Source organism: Zonotrichia leucophrys, chromosome 7 (genome assembly GCF_028769735.1).
Source record: "Zonotrichia leucophrys gambelii isolate GWCS_2022_RI chromosome 7, RI_Zleu_2.0, whole genome shotgun sequence".
NCBI lineage: Eukaryota > Metazoa > Chordata > Aves > Passeriformes > Passerellidae > Zonotrichia > Zonotrichia leucophrys.
The window spans coordinates 21704528-21723695 of NC_088177.1; the positions used below are offsets into that span (position 1 = coordinate 21704528).

A 19168-nucleotide genomic window follows, 5' to 3' on the forward strand; every position below is an offset into this window, starting at 1 on the left:
TGTTTGCATTGGAGTTCAAATTTGAACCAATCGATATCCCCTGCTGCTATTTAAGGTGCTGCCCGCTGCTCTGAGCAGTGGGTGAAGGAGAAAGAGATCAGGGAATTGGAGGAACCATGCAAGGGGAGGTTAGAAGATGAGATCAGAGGAGCCAGCTTTCAACTCTTGTGCAGACAACATGACTGCACTGCCTGCTGTAGGCTTGACAAGTGATGGGCAGAGTGGAGAGGAGTTTGTGCCCAGCAGTGAGCTGCAGATCCACAGCATCGCTGGGGTGGGGTCAGCTGGCAGGGCCACCTTGGCTGTGCTGTGCTTTGACAGGGCATGGCAGCAGCCAGAGGGGAAGCTGGCCTCTCCCAGATCCCTGCTACAGCTTTACACAGCCCTGCTTTGAAAATGATGGTTCTTAAAAGGCTGTGTTGCTGCAGATGGCATGACAACATAAATAAAAGTATCCACTGGGATGAATCAGTGAGTTTCCAAGAGTTTTTAGCAATATAACTATTTTAACAAAAAGTATATTTAAAAAAAATAAAATCGCTTACCTCTGCCTGTGAGATGTTTGTTCTCTTCTCGTCTTTTTCTAGAGAAAAACATATGAAAAGAGAAAAGTTAGTACAGAAGCGTTTCTCAGGGCTAACATTTGTAACTCTGCCATGAACCTACAGCACTGCTGTAAATAAGAACTTGACCTTCTAATTTACAGCTTTTCTTTCTTATTTGTGTGTCTCAGAAAGCCAGAGGCCCTGATTAGCATTTAGACATAAGCACTGCATGTGCAGCACTTAACTCCCATTTTTGTCTGTGAATACAGTGAGCAATGGAGTTCCCTCAGCAGCAGGTCCTTTGTCCTGGCTGGCAGCAGGGCCCTGCAGCTGGGGCTGTATCAGGGTACAGAACTGCTTTGTCCAGGCACTGAGCTTTCTTCTACAGTTGGCAAATGGTGTGAAGCAAACCCACAAAGGGTTCTACTGCTCTCAAATAATAACAAGAACCTCGACTCAGGTAAGCTATTAATATACCAATACTGGTGATGAAAAGTGCCTTGCAGTAATATGTAGAATTAACAAAACCAAGCTTAACAAAGAGTGATCTTTCACCTTAAAAAATTTATGACATTACCAGACTGAAACTTTTCCTGAAACATTTTACTTTTGTTGCCTTAATTTGCTTTAGACTATATGTATGGCAGAATTGGCAGAACTTGAGGCTTCTATTAAAAATAAGTGCCTCTGAGAATCTGTATGAACAACTATGATTTCATGACATAGAGGAGGCTCAAGGTTCTTCCTAACCATGGCACATAACCAATTTTTGTATGAGCTAAATTATTTGGCTGCTGTTGTCTTCATGTGGTCAGAATGTATCTGTCTTCTGCTGATGATTTCACAAATATTTGACAAAGATCATGCAGGATATTTGATACACAGCAGTTTGGAGTCCTAAAATAAAATATCATTAAAAACATAGACATCAATCTCTCACCGTTGCAATGGGACTTCTAAAATTTTCCACTAGCAGATTTCAGTGTGTAATTTTCACTGATCTGTGGGACAGATCTGTAACCACAGGTCTAAGCAAAGAATTAGGCCTAGGCAATATCATTTCATCTGACTTATTCTCTAGATATTGGCCTCTTGTGGTGTGCTGTGTATGAGGGGACAAGCCAGTCCATGCAGCTGGATCTATCACATTTTCTATTGCATTCTTTACCATTGTCTCTGTGCATCTTGCAAACATTAATTGATTTATCAGATTTTTCAATATAAGTATTTCCCATTATCTCTCTCTAAAAGATATTCAAATCACTCATACTCAGGGTTAAAAAGTGTAGTTGAAAACAGGGCTGATTACTAAAGCATGATCCCACAGATACAGAATTAGACAAGACAATCAGGAGTTTCCTGCCATTGACATTTGAGTGAACTTTGGCAAGGTCACTGATCTCCTCCTGGACTTCCCTACCTGTAAATAAGTATAGCAATGTCTATTTCAGTATAGAAGTGTCTCTTCCAGCCCATAAAACACTTTGGGGTATGAGGTCAGGCTGGTTAAAAGGGTGATTATTCATGTGCTTGCAGCCTTTCTTATTGGTTGCATACCAACACATCAATTAGTCAACATTAAACTTTTTTTATTATTCAGGATACTGGATTTAGCTTAAATGCTGAAATTTGAATAAATCAGGGACTTTCAGCAAAGAACAATGAAGACTAAGTTACGTCCCATTCCTTCCTGAAAATCTAAATTTGCCCAGATTAAAAATATATTTTGGGAACCCAAGCTGATGCTTGCATAAGGAACAAAAACTGACATCAATAGCTTTGTTGTGTTTCAGGTCTCGAACCCAAGAATGTACACAACTCCAACCCTTTGGGCTCTCGCATTTAGTGTTCTGAGTGATGTGACATTAAAATTGTCAGAACTGCAACATTTACAGCCCTTCCCTTCACCCAGCAGCCTTTATATGATTGGCAGCTTTGGGAATAAGGATTGGTCCTGTATGGAGTTAGAGAAACCATTCATATCCACAGGGCAAATAGTGCCAATGAGAAGCATCAGATAATGTGGACAAGCTGTAAAATCACATAAACAAACTATTTTCCAAATCAATAAACAGAGATACCTGAGGAACCGAAGGATACAAACTCCAGGCAGGAGCCATGAAGTGTTTCAGGTGAGTTGTGAGATGAAGGAAAAGGTACAGCTGGCTGGGGATGAAGTTTGGGCAATTTTGGCACGAGTTTCTTTTTGAGGACAGAAGGAGGAACATATGCTAATTTTTGACAGGTATTTTGAGGGATAAGATTCAGTCAAGAATATAGATTTTTAAGGAGAGGCAACAAAGAATGGGAACAAGGGAAGCCTAAATCCCAGAATGCCATAGACTAAGGCAGAGAGGATAAACAAACAAATCCTCTATGTATAGAGGGTGAGGGGGAAAAGAAAGGCAAGGGGAACATGGAAGGAAGATAGAAGAGCTTGTGAGTAACTGAAGTTGTAGTAAGAGACAGGAACATTGTACCCAGAGTAAAAGGGGAAATTTAGGGATGACAGAGAGCAGAGCTGGAGTGCAGTGTGGGCTGGAGCTCAGTCAGGAATTCTCTGCCTGGCCATAAAATTGGAGGCATCTTCATCTAACTGAAGGATTACATTAATAATTGTGTGAACACTCTTCCTTGGACAGAGGCATTTTCCAGTGTAACTTATAATGCTTTATAAAGTTACCTTATAACACAGTTTAAATTAGTTAATGAAAGCATGTTTTTACATCAGTCTTACTAGGCACATCCCCCAGCCCAGCTGATCTAAGAGCTGAGCTCCTGTCCTCATCTGAAGGCAGAGAGGAGCCCAGAGGAAGGAGGCTGATTGTGGCTGGAATGAAATCTGCTTGGCGGTGCAGATCCCTCCTTCCACGGATCTGCCCTGCTGTGCAAACATCGTGTCCATGCTGGGGGAAGCTCTGTGGTTGTTTTAGAGTGAGATCAAAATTCATCTGCCCTGCTTGTCCCCCTGGACAATGTTAATGCACTCAGAGCAGCCATGCAGGGTGAGAGGTGACCTGTTTGAAAGGAGCTGCCCTCTGATGTCACCCGTGGGCTCTGCAGAGGTCTCATCCAGCAAAGGCTTACCTCATCCAGCTAAGTACCCTGCCTGCTTTCCCCTCAGCAAGAGCAAGTAAAAGCCTTTTCTGTGGGGCTTCAGTCAGGCACTGGAGAAACAGAACGGTCAGAGAGGCCAGTTTTTACACAAAAGAAACTAAGTAAGAGGCTGGTATAATTGTTGGAGAAAGCTTCTCGGAGATAATTTGGAATTTTCTTTGGGAAAACATAGCTGAGCAGATAAAAATCACATGGGGTTGATAGGCTTGGACTCAGGCAATTTTAGAAACTAAGACCAGAAAATAATCCTTCATTCTCCTGCCGTTTAGTGGCAGAAAAAGATGAAATTTTCTAAAAATTATCTTTCAGTCATTTCACATTTCAATTTTTCCATCAGTAAAAGAAAATAAATATTTTTTGATCTTTCAGTTTACCTCACTGGTGTTTGACCACCACGATCTGTATTAGTCATTGGTATTTATAAAACAAGCTCACTGAACTCTGATTTAGAAATTGACTGACATAATATTTGTTTTTTGTGCTATCACAACCACTTTTCCTTTCTTCTAGAAGACATAACAAGATCAAACAGTATTTAATGTTTTCTTTTTGCCAGACTCCTAACTACATATTGCCACATCAGCTAGCATCTCATTGCTTTTTACTAAACCGCTGAGGTGGGAAAAGGAAAAAAATTCAGAAAAGACTATCCTACAAATGCTTGCATAGCTAATTGTTTGATTTTTCACTTGCTGGATTTTATTTGCCAGTGTTTATCAATGAGAACTTGACTACAGGTTTAGATGTCATTACATTTAATTACAAAGAAATATCCTGGTAAGCCCTCCTGGAGTGAGTTTGTGTTTCTGAGAATATTCCCATTGCAGAGCAGCTCATTAGCTGCCGAGTGCAGCTGCTGTGGCAGCTCTGCTCCCTCCTCTCTGCAGTGCTGACAGGAGAGAGCTGCTGCTGCTGCATCCCACTCGCTCATCAGCATCCAAATTACTGCCTGCCCCTTCAGGGAGCACTAATAACGGGATTTGTACAGCAAGCATTAATGAAAACATAGGGCAGAGAGGAATTTGCCATACACAGAGGCATTTGCCTGCCTGTCTGCCCTGTCAGGAGCTTGCAGTTCAGGTGTGTAGCTTGGGCAAGGTCCCACTCTGTGCTGACAGTGCTGTCACCAAGGGACCTCCTGTCCCTCTGTCCCAGAGATCATAGCACAGCTTTTCCCAGCTAGCTCCTGTCTGTAACCAGCTCTTCATACTTCATTAAAATACTGCAGGCCAAATGAATCTGCTCTTTGGACATTTAAATTTCTTTTCCCAGGTAAATCAGTTTTCTAAACAACCCTATATTTCCCACCTTCAATATTCAAGTAGCCATTACTAGTACTGACAATAGGGGCTGCAATCTCCTTTGTTAGACCAAATCCTTCCTCATGGTGCTCAAAGTCAGCCACAAAATGAAAAGAACAATCATTGTTTTCCTCCTGATGCACACAGCAGCATCTGATTCAAAAATCTCTGATCATACAGACTATGAGAACCCACTTTAAGCTGCACAGCCATAAGAATATGAAATAAAACCACCTTTCACAAGCTACACAGATCAAAAATTCTTTAAAACTTGCATTCTGGTAAACATAATCTATTTTGGAAGAAGCTGGAGACATTACAAACCCCAAATGTGAATCTGAATGTATTTGTTTACATCACATGATTCTCAGAAAGGAATTATACTGCCTGATTCACCACCTTGTTATTCCAGCTTCATGCCAGACTCGCGGAAATCAGTCTCATTTCACTGGCATGAAACTAGAATACAAGAGTGATGAATAAGGTCTGCAGCCTTACCACAGAGCAATCATGAATTATTACAACAAGCAAAAAAATCATCCTTCTCCTAAGCATTTTTGTTCCAAATTTTTCATACTCCCTCCCTAAGATACATGATAAATATTAATGTAAGTCAAATTCTAAACAAGTACTATAAATCAAATACAGCTTCTTAAAATATATTTTGAAGGAGAATTAAAATTTGCTTATTTTCTCCCTTTTTAAAAAAAGGACTTACTTTTCTGCCTCATGTCTTGGTGTTGCATTTCTGCCTGACTTTGTGGCCTTCCAGTTGCTGCCAGCTCTGTAAGGCTTTATCATGGCTTTGAATGACCAGACATAAAATGGGTTTTGTGGGAAAAGCTGTCATGAAAAGAACAGTTCCATGCAGAATCTTCTTTTTCTGAAACACAAGAGGCTCTGTCCTGCTCCATGAGAGAGGATCAGGTGAGCAGGTGAGCAGAGTTCCTGATGCGAAGCCCTGGATATGGGGACAATTCCAGAGCTGGCTGGTCTTCCCAGAGAGATAATCAACCCAGGGAGAAACATGCATGAAATAAACATTCTGTTTGGACAACTAATGTAAAGATTTGCTTTAATTCACAATATAAACAGTACTTGAAGATATTTTCTTCTAGTTGCTTTCTAAGCAGCACAAACTCCTCTTTGGTGAAGGAAATGGAGACAGCTTCCAAAGAATGACTGACTAAATAAGATTAACCAGGAGGAGGTAAGTACTTAGTTTTCTCTTTTGATCTCTCAGATGAGACATTTTCTGGCCCAAACAAAATTCTCTGACTAACTTTCCAGGAGTGACTCTGAGCCAGACTTTTCATGTAGTTTGCAGCTGACCAGTGTGGATTCCTGGCATCAGAGCTGGGAGGAGCCCCTGGCAGGACCACAGGGGGTCACTGGGGGCAGGAGCTCTGCATCAGGGTTTGCCTCCACACTGCTTCCAAACTCCCTAAAATTTACTCAGAGTAGCCACTTATTTAACAGCAAAGTACTTGTTTCTGTTTCCAGCAGGACAGAGTTGAGCTCAATCAGGAATCTGGGGTGTCTGCTATGGCCTGAGCCTCGGCAAAGAGGAGCCCATCAGTGCCTGGCTCTGTGGGTGTTAAGGGGAGCTGAAGGGTGTTACAGGCAAAATGAGTCCCATGGGAATTCAACACATGCTCAGTGCAAATCCTGCACTAGCAAAGCAAACTGGGCAAAGGGGAATGTTGGAGAGAAGTGAAAGGCAATCATTTCATCACTGACTTTCTTAGCTCATAAGCAACAATAAGTTTTGCCATTGACTTAAAAGTCGGTGTTTTATCCTATATATACAGCATGAACTGGTAAAAAAAAAAAGAAAAAAAGAGAGAAAAGGCAGAATTTTCTGGCATGAAGCAGAAAGGAACTGGACAGCCTTCATTTCTGGGTGCCCCAAGCAGTGCTGGAGAGCCAAACTAAGCCACAAGGAAACCTTAGAAAATTAGACTTTCACAGACATACAGAATGAGGCAAAGGACAAAGACTGCAAAGTAGACCTAAATCACAAAATGCTGTCTCAAAGCTGCCCAGCTGTGTAGAAGGAGAACTCACCTCATTGTCAGGCTACATTGGCATAGGGGGTTGTGAGGTTACATTGGCTATTCTGACATGACAGACATCAATAAAGATTTCATCTTTGCTGTATGGACCAAGGGCAGTTTCCACACTCACAGCCCACTCTCACCTGGCCTGAAACCTGGCAGTGAGAGACAAGAATCACCTGAAGGAAATAGGAGAGCAGCGGAGATAAGAAGGTTTCAGAGGTTGGAGGCCAGAGCTGTTGAGAAGCTGCTAGCAAATACTCAGAGAAACAGGGTCAGAGAGCAGAAACATGAGTCTGTCATGAATGTCCCCAAGTAAAGCAAACTGCCAGACTACTAAATTTCTTTTTAATGATTGCTGCTGTTTAACCAAATGTACGCCACGCTCATGCTCAAAAAACTTCTCAAGCAACTTGCAAGTATTTTTGTACATTGATGAAGTAATAAAAATGTTATTAGTTTGTGAAAAGACTTAAGGGTATCATGAAGTACTTTCAAATACAGAAGGAGGGGCCTTGAGCAGACACCTGCCCAGGGCTGAGTCCATCAGTAACACTGCACAGTATTAGTGAAGTGCTGCTTTCCATCTGCTTGCTTGCTTTAGCTTCAGTCTGTGCTCAAATGACTGAAGAGGCTGAATATCTAAATACAATACTGAGGCAAAGATCATGAAGTAAAATTCATTATTATCAGAAATATAGTGCTAGCAAATCCCAGGATAAACTTTTAAACCATTTTCTAATAACTTCATGTGCAGGAATCTGTGGTGATGGAAAATGGCTCAGAAGTGACCTACCCCTTGCAGTCTTTGTATCAGTGTTACAGCTGCAAATGCCATCACTGTGAGTGGTTCCTTTCTTGGCTGGGAGCTGTAGGAATATTCTAAGCTCTAAAATAAAAACCAGCAGCAGCCAAAACCAAAGAAAGCACAGTCAAACATTTCTTAGCATGGTATAGCTCATAAAACCATTTAAAATATATCCTATCTGATTGTGTTTGTACATTCTGGAAAGTGACATTTGCCATGGGAGAAGAAAACCTACAAAACAATAAAAATTTTCCTTAGCCAGTGATTATTATTGCTGTCTTAGCAATTTCCTTCCTTTTGGAATAATACCTCCAGGATTTTAGTAAGAATGCTTTGTAAAGCTAGTCCTGGCCAACTGCTTGTGGCTTGCTTGTGGTTAGAATGCACATGCAGAGAGTTCCTCACATACATGTATCATCTTACATGGGAATCAAGTCAGCTGCTAATAATAGCTCTTCTTGGGGGTCAGGACCCTTTTTTAATAAAAAAAAAAGATGTAAATATCAGTTTTGTAAAGCCATTGCTGGGTTTTCCAGGCTTTCAAAGAGTCAGCAAAGCCAGGTTCCATAATTTCATTCTTGCCTTAAGCACAACTAGGTGGGCTGCAACGGCCCATGGCAATCACTGTTAGCTCAGAATAAGTCAGCTGTCATTTCCAAAGACATTTTTCAGAATTTCTACTAACATTACTACATACCAGAGACAGAGGGGACAGTGGCTTTTGTTTTATACATCTCCATCTGTACTGTCATAGTCAGAAACACCTTGCTGTGATTCCTTTGGAATGAGCCTCATGCTTCTATGGGATATGCTGCACACATTAAAGCCTGAGTCACACACCAGCAGCAGCACTTCAGGGGCTTGAAAACACACCTCTTAACAATAACAGCCTGCTTGCTGTCTACTGTATTTCAAAAACAGAAAAAACAGACAGTAAAAGCCTAATATTCGTGAGCGTCAAAAATCTTCCTGGTCACAATTCTTTAAAGGGAAAACTCTTTTTTCTCCCCTAGCCCCATTCCTCTCCTCCCAGTACAAACTAGCACTTAGTAATTCAAAGGTGTTGCTCTGAAACCAACCTGGCTTTTAGGTTAAATGGCTTCCTGACTGTGCAGCTGCCCTGCACATCCTAACACAAAAGGGAAAAGGCAGAACCAGCACTGCAGCTGATGCCAGAGAAGCTACCCTGTGGAGGTGGCCAAGGAAAGAGCAGGACAGGCTCATCCAAGTCTTTGCTTTCTACCACTATGTGGGAACAGCTATGGCAGGAGCCCCAGCAAGACTTGAAGGGAATGCCGTCCCTCCACGTCACAGAGTGGTGCAGGCTCGCACAGGAATGTGCAGGGTATGGGGTGTCCAGGTCCCAGGATAAGCCATTGTAGGGTGCAATAGAGCTCACTGCTGCGCTGAACTTTCAATCTGCCTTGCTCACGTTCATTTTCTGTGGGACTTTGCTTGTCTTATCAGAATGAGGGATGTGGCCCCAGGTAAAAAACACAACCTTTACAATGCACCTTCATCTCCTTAATGCTGCTGACTCTGTTGGTGCAGTTTGGTTCAACAAGAATAATACCAAGACATCAATTCTCTGTGGGATATATGCATGCTGGGTATCCCATGGAAAACATGAACAAAGAAGGATCAGGTCACTGTGCTTTATTCTGCTACTCTGATAGTCCCTTGATCCTCCAGTTAAGACATTTGAGAAAAAAAAATCAGAAGTGATTTTAGATACAGACACAGAAATAAGAAATTTTGAAGGGGGAAGGAGAAAACAGAGGTCCTTTCAATAGACATAAAGCTTAATTCTACCCCAGAAGTGCTTTGATTGCTGTAAAAAGAGACTTGACTGGTCCATCAGATCTTGTTTCCAGCAGCTGGTGACACAGGCAGCTCAGGCTCACAGGAAAGCAAAGCTAAGTTCTGCAGCTCCCTGCACTCTCACTGAGTTTCTGCAGCCTTGTGCAGTTGGCAAAGCCTTCCAGGACTGATAGGTTCAATTTCTTTAGTCTCTGCCAGCTTTAGGTCCAGATTCAATAAATTCCCACTTTTGATGTGTTTTGAAGTGAAGTTTTAACTTCAGTTACGCCATATAAAGAGTTAAATTCTGTCTCTAAAAGCTCAATAAATGGGCTACCTTGATTGATGCTTTAAGTGCAACCCCTTCCCAATATTCTGAACATAATGAGGTTAGTGCTAAAAGCTGGATTCTCTCTCATCTATCTGCATTATCTATTTATTCCGCACACGTCACCATGGTAAATGAGGGCTGCATTAAGTACTAAATAGCAGAGGTCAGAAAAACCCTGTGTTGTACTCTTTTCCCCTCAGCAAGGCTGAAACATCTATTAATGGATTTTAGTTTATTACCTGATGTGAATTAAAAAATACATTGAAAATATCAATATTAGCATGTTATTGAAGTTTCATTTAAACGTAATCTCAAAAAAACCACCTATCTTGATATTCTTATTTAAAAAAATTAATCTTATAAGGTTTAAAAAGACTCAATTTCAAATATTTTCTGAATATTTTTACCATTAAACACCCCTTCCCACAGAAAAAACAGAATCTTTGCCACAGGCTAAACTAGACATACTTTGATCCAAAGTCTTTTTTTAAAATACCATCAACACCCTAAACTGTATGCTCATGTAGTTGTATTAAATATAGCTTAAGTATTTTGACTGTAAGAAAAAAGAAGTAATTACACCTAGGCAATTCATTTTTTAAACTAGAAAGCTCACCATCTTTCCAAATTCTCAGTAAAACAAACTATATGAGGTGAGTAATTATTTGGCACAGTGCAAATCTGTGAAGAGCTCCTCTTTACGGAGAGCAAAATATTTATCCTTCTGAAAGCAATGAATTTAGAATCTGTCCAGCTGACTTCCTCAGCAGGTCAGGCATCCCTGCCCATGGCTATTCCCTCCCAGGGCACGGCTCTGCTGTCGTGCTGTACTCACAGAGGTGATAACAAATGTAAACATTCCAAGCGCTTATCAGCCCTGACCCTGAGTGATCACGCAGCTGGAGAGCTGTAATGTGAAGCCATGTATATTAAAAATAATTTGCAAATAATCTCCTGGGGTGGAAGAAGGCTGTTTCTATGGTGCTTTTGTATAAGGAACAAGGAAAACAGATGAAGAGTACAAAGTTCAGCCTCTAAAAATATCCCATTCACTCTCAGTTCCACGGACATTGACCCTTCCAACACAAAACCAATGGGAGGCAGGGAGCAGGAGGAACAAGTGAAATCACTGTACACATTAGGAGTTTAGCTGCACTTGTAAATAAAAAAATATTTCAATTCATTTCTTGGGTACTCAAGACTGGAACAAGAGTAATGGATTCATGCAATTTGATCCATACTGGGAGCTAGTAAAGCTTTGGAGTTTTAGCTTCATGGCCTCTCAGCTGCACCATTTCTCTGATGTAGGCACAAATCTGAGTCCTGGTTGTGAATATCCAGCCTCTATTTCCATCCTCCAGAGCTTCCCCAGGCAGAGTTTGCACCCTGGAGTGCCCCATCTCACTGAGGGTCAGTAGGCTCTGGTGAATGTGAGTGACTCATTCTTGTTTTGACTAAATTTACTCACCTCAGCCAACTAGAAGAAACTAGTTTATATGGGTCATGTAAAATCTGCCTGTACAGTCAATCAGTAAACACTGAAAATGAAGGAAGCATGGATAAAAATAAACAAAAAAATTCAGTAAAATAAGTGAATTTTGACCAGAACATGCAAAGCAGCTTTTTGTTTTGACTGTCCCTGTGTAGCTGTCAGACCCTTCACTGTTTACTGAAGAGACAGCCCAGACTCTATTTGGCCTCTATATGAAATGATACAAGTTTCCTACTGTTTCACACTATATGGTTTGCACAACTGCTAAAATATTCACAGGGAATGTTTATGTTTGTGAATTACTGTGTTCAGGATCACAAAAATTGTGAAAATCCAGCTGGCTGCTTTGGTGATAACCCTCAGTCCAGGCACAGAACTGCTCACTGCATCCTTTGCAACCCAGCCCTTGTCCTCCAGCCTGCTGCCCTCGCTGCACTGCAGGGAGCATGACAACTCTTCTGACAAGTGGTGACAGTGACATACAAAATCCTCACCCTCTCATGAAAATGGAGCATCTTCATGAAATGGAACGTTTTCATGAATGATGAAAAAATCCCTTTTTAAAATTCATGGTTTCTTTCTGGAGCCTGTGAGCTGTTCCTTCTGGGCTGAATAAAGAACAGCTCGAGCACAGGCTCCTGATGCTTTTTTCTTTTTTTCAAGTTCTTGAGCTTTCCTTTTAGATTTCATGGAGTCTGTATTCACACTGCATATGAGTGAGGAACTTTTGCTGTGCCTTGTCCCAGGGAATTCTGTGGGTCTGAACAGCAGCATAAATTCAGAGTAACCCAAATGAAGAAGCATGTGAGAATAGTGTATACAGGTAAGAAAAAGGGATGCTGTCTGCCGCTGAACATTTGCAGTCACACGTCATCCTGCAAACAGCAGGACAATTTCAATCACAGACATTTCTATCTCTGTTCTGGAACCCCTATCACCTGTCAGGTCTTACACAAAGTTTACTTTACATATTTCATTGTTTGTCTGTGTCAGATAGTCCTTTCCAGCCCAGGCTGAAAGCACAGGAAGGCCCTCACTGTCTTGACAAGACGTGCTGATCTCTGAACATCCTGGTGCCATCAGGAATGTACATTGGGCTGTACCAGCCCTCTGCTGTCCGGGGACACAAATGGTTTCATTGCTTACTGAAATGCCTCCACAGACTCCTGGGCTGATATAAAAAGAGACAGAATACTTAAATGGCATGTACATTTAGCATATAGAAAGACCAACTGGTTTGGAAAAAAAAAATACAGCTAATGACAGTTTTTATTCATGTACTGCTTTTCTGACTGCTCTATTACCACATTAGAAGCCTAAATTTGCAATTGAAAACAGCTGCTATTTGGCTTACTCACTCTCTAGTTCTTGGACCAAAGTAAGCAGTATGTCCTACCAGAATCTCAATAGATTGAAAAACGTATCAGTTTCCATGAACTCTGAGACCAACAGTTTTCTGCTGAGAGTTTTCCCTGAGAAAGTAGAGCAGAACTGCTTGACAATGCTCAGAAACACCTGCCTCTTACTAAGTAGGTCTTTGCTTGAGCTCAATTTATTTTGTCTTGGAAGAAAAAAAAAAAAGTGATCATTAGATCTAAACCCAAACACATTCATTCACCTAGAAGCATGATCCAACTAATATTAGTCACAAACCTTAATGCTGGGCAAAGTGACTCACATTAATCCCATCAAGAATGTGCTGCTGGTACTGTTTGCATCAGCAGAAAAACACATCTGTCTGTGGTAATGAGATTTATTGTGCAGGCAAAGTCCAGGAGTGTCTAAAACCAATTTAGCATTAAAACCTCAACTACCTTGGGTTGTCATGGAATTGACAAAGGTGTAAGCACAGATTTCCCTCCACCACTCACCTGGCTGTGTTGTTTGCTGCTGCACTAAATACTGAGACTGCCCCTGAGGCACCTCAGCAGAGCTCTGGGGAAGTGACACTAAGCTGAAAGGCAAGGATCCTTTCTGGAAAACCGAAAATCAGCTAGGAGCTCTGGGGAAGTGACACTAAGCTGAAAGGCAAGGATCCTTTCTGGAAAACCGAAAATCAGCTAGGAAGAATGAGAAAGCAAAACTGCTAATGCCCAAACACAAGCTGCAAGCACCTTCCTTGTTCAGAGACAGGTACAGATTGCTTTTCTTCAAGTCATGATTTCCAGCATTTGGGAAGCTCAGATGTACTGTGTTATACTGGGAAGGTATGTTTTATATTGCATTTGCAGTGATAATATATCCTTACTGCTTTGAAATGAGGTCTGCAAAGCCCAAAAAGGCAGCTGTATTTCTAAACACAGAGTAACATTTACATTACAAGCAAGGATGTCAAAACAGGCAACAAGGCAGAAAGGAGAGTTGGAAACAACAAATACACAGAAAATTTAGATACACAGAAGTTTATCCTAATGTTTACCCATATTCCAATGCTTCAAGAAGACTGAACACTTTGACATGATCTGAAGAGCCTTTGCCAGCCAGACTGTTTGATGTTGTGTTGGCTCTGTGACAAAGCCAGTCTGTGCAGGAACGCTGGCATTGTTTTCTGATCAAAGCAGCCCTAATGGCATTAAACCTGAGTTGTGGTCTGATGTGCTTTCTTCCCTCAGCCATCAGTTCTCTACTCTGCCACCAACTTTTTCTTGAGCTGTTGCATTATGATATTCTGCTGTTTTAAATCATGCTCAGAATTTTATTTCAGCTAATAAGAATTGATTTTCCCATATTTTCTGCTATGCTGGGCATGGAAACAGGAGGTTGTGCATACACAGAAAAGGCTGCTTGTGATGGTGACACTCAGTTTCTGTTGACTCCAAGGATATCGCAAGGGGAAAGGGAAGCTGGAGAGCTTCAACAATTTTTGGATTAGACACTTGTGTAGTGTAATAGTGAAATATGTGTTTAAAACTAAGGATGTGCTTATGTTCCTTTATAAAAGGCAGGTGTAGAGCAACCGTGGCTATAGCAGGATGTGAGTGGGTTACCCCAGTAACCATGCACGACCCTCACAGGATGAGATGCTGCCCATTCATGCAGCTCTCTCACTTTATACTTGTCTTTGCCTTCACAGATAGCAAAAGGGTCTTACAATTTCAAATAAAAGTAAACTACTTTGCTGTTACAAAATCAAACATCAGATGCTCAGAGAATACAGCTCCACTGATGGCAACCAAAGCACAATAGATTAAAGTGACTTCATAACTCAAGTCTCAGTTTGCTAGTGCTAGTTTCTCTGCTCAGATGTGACACAACCCATCTAAGAGCACTTTACACAGAACTTACATGTAAAGTTAAGGGTTTCTTCATTACTATGCTGCCTCCCAAGTTCATATTGTCCACTGCAATCACTTTTGCTGCTGCAACTCAGATTTCTCTTTTGTTGTCTGTGATTGCAACTACATATGATGCCAACCAGAGTGAGCATGAGGGAATGTGAGACTCAGTGATGCTACAGGCTGGATATGAGCTCCTGTAGTCACATCTATCACCTGACTTTAAAACATTCTGTCTAACACTGCCTCCTTGAAAGCAAGGAAGTCAAGCTGACTCTTCATTCTCTTCTTATAGTTTTTGAGCAGCTGTCATTGGTTTAAAATGAGTTGGGTTTAGTAGATATTCCATCTCCACTTTATAGCACAATTGACCTGACCTAAATAGGTGAAGACATATCCCTAGCAAAGCTGTAACAGGCATCAGGGATGGATGAAAAGACTTAATAAAAAACAACTTTCAGACCTTTTACAGAAGAACTCAAGCTGAATTTATTATGAAGTTCTTAAATGTCCAAACACATTTTATTGCCTTCTGGTTTCCAGATGGGTGTGCATCCAGAACACCAGAATACCACAAATATGCTACTTTGTTTTCCCCCAGCTGCAATCAGAAGCAGCTGTAACAGAAGGCTATAGAAAAGCCTGATTATTAGAGTATGCCTGTCTCTAGTTTTCAAAAAATGAGAAGTTTAGATAATTTGAGTAAACTTTGTACGGACATCCAATTATTTAGGATTGCATTAGGACACATATTCCAAACTCTTGGAAGCAAATCCTTCACTAGCTCCTTGCTCCTAATGAAGGAAGTGGAATACTCCAGTGGGTAAAATTCAAGGGAAGGGACTCTTGTTTAGCCCAGCTCTAATAAAAAAGGCTGGCTCTGCCAGTATCACTGGAATTCTCTACTGCTCAATTTTCCCATTATTCTAGGGAATCAAACTTCTAAAGCAATTTGTTGGATTGTCAGGTTACCACTCCTACTTTTGTTGTTTTTTTAATTAACTGCATCCATTTGCAGTGATGAATTTTTTTCAGCATCCCCCTGAATTCTATTCAAAATCCAGTAACTGATCAGCATTTTGGGGTTTAATCAGCAAGGTGTCAAGAGGTCCTAGGACCAGCTGGCTCTGAAAGTTGAAGGCACACAACCATCCCAGAACCTTGCAAGATGAAGACCACAAAGGCTGTATTTAGTATTTGCACGTCAATTTTAAACCCATTGTCTGCCTTTCCAAGCTGGCTTTACTGTCCTTTTACTCAGCAGGCTTACAGAGCTACTCGCGCACACCCTGTCCAAAACATTTGCCCATATTAAGCAAGTGATCCCCTATCGAAATCTGCATGAACCTTGTGGTGAAGGGCAGGAAAATGAAGCTGCTTTTAAAGTCCAAATTTTTATCCAGCTTTATGGAAAAATTTAAATCAGAAAAGGTTATAATTTAGCCAAATAATAAATTCATTAATATTAGTTCCCAGAATCTAGAAAGAACAAATAATATCTAAATAAACAAATCTAAGTAAGTGAAGACAAATACTAACTCTTGGGCTTATATGGAAGTTGGCTGAAACCTGCAGCAATCCTGACTCATAATAAAAATGATTTATTTAGAGACTTATTATGAACATTGCAGGAAAGGTGATAACAGACATGTACCACTTTGTTTACAGTAAAATTTCCTGTAAATTAAAGGGTTCTTATTCTTTGTTTGGTTTTGATTTGGTATTGTACCAAGTATCTGTTTATAAAAGGAAATATGACAGTACAAAGTGTACAAAGGGAATTGCAGAAGAGATTAACAGTTAAGGTGAATTTGCTTTAAATTAAGTCCTAGCAACACAGACAGTATATATCCCATTATTTAGGTAAAGAAGGTCAGTTCAAAGCAGATCTTTCATGCACCATTTTTGAGAGCTAAACTACTGAAATTCAGGACAGAAAGCTACTCTCCCAAAAGATTTTTAAAAAATACTCAGGTGACTAAGAGATATGGCAGGAAAAAAATGTTGCAGAGCACAACAAAGGAGAAGTTTGATATAAAGTAGGCACTGTGTTCCAAGGGATTAAGTATTGAGGACTTTCTCCTTTTTGTGGATTATTTTGTTTATAACACTCCCTAAACAGCTTATTAAGGAATCTTTCTGAAGCCATATTTATATGACAAAGTATGTCTCGACCTCAAATAATCCCGTCCCACAGGGAATCTTCTGTGGGCACTCCTGGATGAAGATAATGTATTCACAGTTGAAAAAGAATAATGAAAAAACACATTACATGTTTTATCAGGATGCAAGAAGACAATCTGTTTTGTAGAAACAACTCCTTGGGTTGGATTAACATTGGATCCAGCCTGTTATCTCCAGAGATCAGACTTCATGAATCTCCAAGGTCTCCACCCAGGGAAAGAAAATACTTGTGGATGGAAGAACTGGATCTGGGTCATATTAACTCTCCTTCTACATGTAACCAAGATTGACATGGAGGAAAGAATTGTGAAATCAGTGACATTATCTGAAGGCCAGGAGTTACCTGTGTTCGTGGGCTTTACTCCGAACAGTCCTAAGATCCATTGTTTGATATTAAGAGCTAAAAAATTAATGCTGGATTTTTCAACTCGTAGTTAATCAACCCAGTTTGCAGCCAGTCCTGTGCATACAAGCTCAGTGGTTTAGAAGGCATGCTAGCACTCACCTGGGGGCATGTGCTCATTCATGATGACGAGTGATGCTGGCGTCGGCCTTCTTTTCCTGATCTGGAACAGATACAAACCAAGGGCAGTCAGTAGGGCCCATCAGCTGCCACACACACAAGGCAAAGCTAAAAATCTGTCTGGTGTCCTCCAGAGTATAGAGCAGGCAAAGTTAAAAAGGAACTATGTAAAGAACAGCAGCACTTCACTGTCTTAGTGAGAGCTTGTCTGGTCTGACAGCAATCAGGGTCATGCTGCTGCTTGTCCAGGGAGACCAAAGGCATGGGGAGAGCTGTCCAAAATACCTTTGGGATTTGTAATCATCTTGAATTCAGTTTTTTGGATATGTATTGCTGAAAAATATCAGTCATAGCTTAAAATATTGACATTTAGCTTTGCATCAGGAAGATGATCTCATAGTTTCTGAGCTTGTATGTACAAATACCTAGTACTGCCATAGCTCTCTCAAGTAATAATTAATAATATCTTTCAAGTGCATTTCAGAGTTTTGCAGGTATGCCTTCCAATGAGCTCATGTTTCTAAACTGTTTTCAGAGGTGTTACTACAGTAAGAGTTCCTTAACTAAAAATACTCCTGTATTTAAGATCCTTAAAAAGAGTACTTCCAATATAGCAGATTTTACATATCAATACATACTCCTGAATTGTATGCAATTCTTCAGAGTTTGTCTGGGTAACTACTTTTGTTCCATTAACAGTGGCTGAACTACATGGTATTGGAATACCCTCTTATAATGCACACATTTGCACTAAAAGCTTTGTATTGCTTCACAAAAGCCTCCAGGCCTGATATTCTATTGAATTTAAGACAGGGACCAGGAGCATTTAAGCTAGAAACCTTCTGACACAAAACCTCAATGTCAGTGCATTTGTTCTTTTTTATTTGCTGAGCCAACATCTGTATTTAGCTAGGTTCAAATTTTGCTTTCAGAGGTGTAAATGGAAAGTTACATCATCAGGGTTAATGGGTTTATTCTAGATTAGTGTAACTGTAGCTGACTGTAGAATTTACTATTTTAATTTCATCACACACCCACAGTGAAACTGTATAGCACTTGGAATCAAACTCACAACGCACACACACACACACACAAAAAGGGACTGCCCATAAATACCAGGCAGAAAATAGGCTACAGCATTTCAACAGCCCTGGGAATTCCAGGAAATCCTAATCCTATGGTTCTCACAGATTGCAGAAAAACACCAGAACACATTCTGCTTGAATTCACTGCAGAACTGTTCTGTGAGGGCTGGATAGCTTCACAGCTCAGAAGTGCCTACGGACAAAATGGGGATCCACAACAATTCTTTTCTGCATCCTTCTAATATTTCGCATTCAGTGATCACTCCCAACTCATCACTTTCTGGAAAAGCTCTCTGCCTTTTAAGAGACACAACATCAGTGCATTCAGGAAACCAGGTACAAATAATTTCATGGCCACTGGTATGGAATTTCAAGGTTATAATATTCCCCTGGTATCATCTAAAATCAGATGTACCCAAATAGAAGCAAATGTTGAGGACAACTTGCACAGACAGAAATATACTGGGTCACCTAATTAAGATTTATGCAGTTTTCTCACAAAACTGCCTGTGACCTTTTATTAGGCACATCTACACATATCTGTACACAGTAATGGGTATCTTTTCCTCCTTAGACAGTACTGAGATACATATATGTATCAGTACTATATATATGTATGTATATATATGTATATATATATTATTATGTGT

The 19168-nt window shown here is 40.6% G+C and overlaps 1 protein-coding gene across 1 annotated transcript in view; it reads right to left on the bottom strand.

Annotated features, from left to right (window-relative positions):
- PPP1R1C (protein phosphatase 1 regulatory inhibitor subunit 1C) overlaps nucleotides 1–19168 on the bottom strand; it is a 42301-nt gene that overhangs the window by 22174 nt on the left and 959 nt on the right. The window contains 2 exon segments of the mRNA XM_064718348.1: nucleotides 546–583; nucleotides 17416–17476. Of these exon segments, the coding sequence (XP_064574418.1) occupies nucleotides 546–583; nucleotides 17416–17476 (99 nt within the window).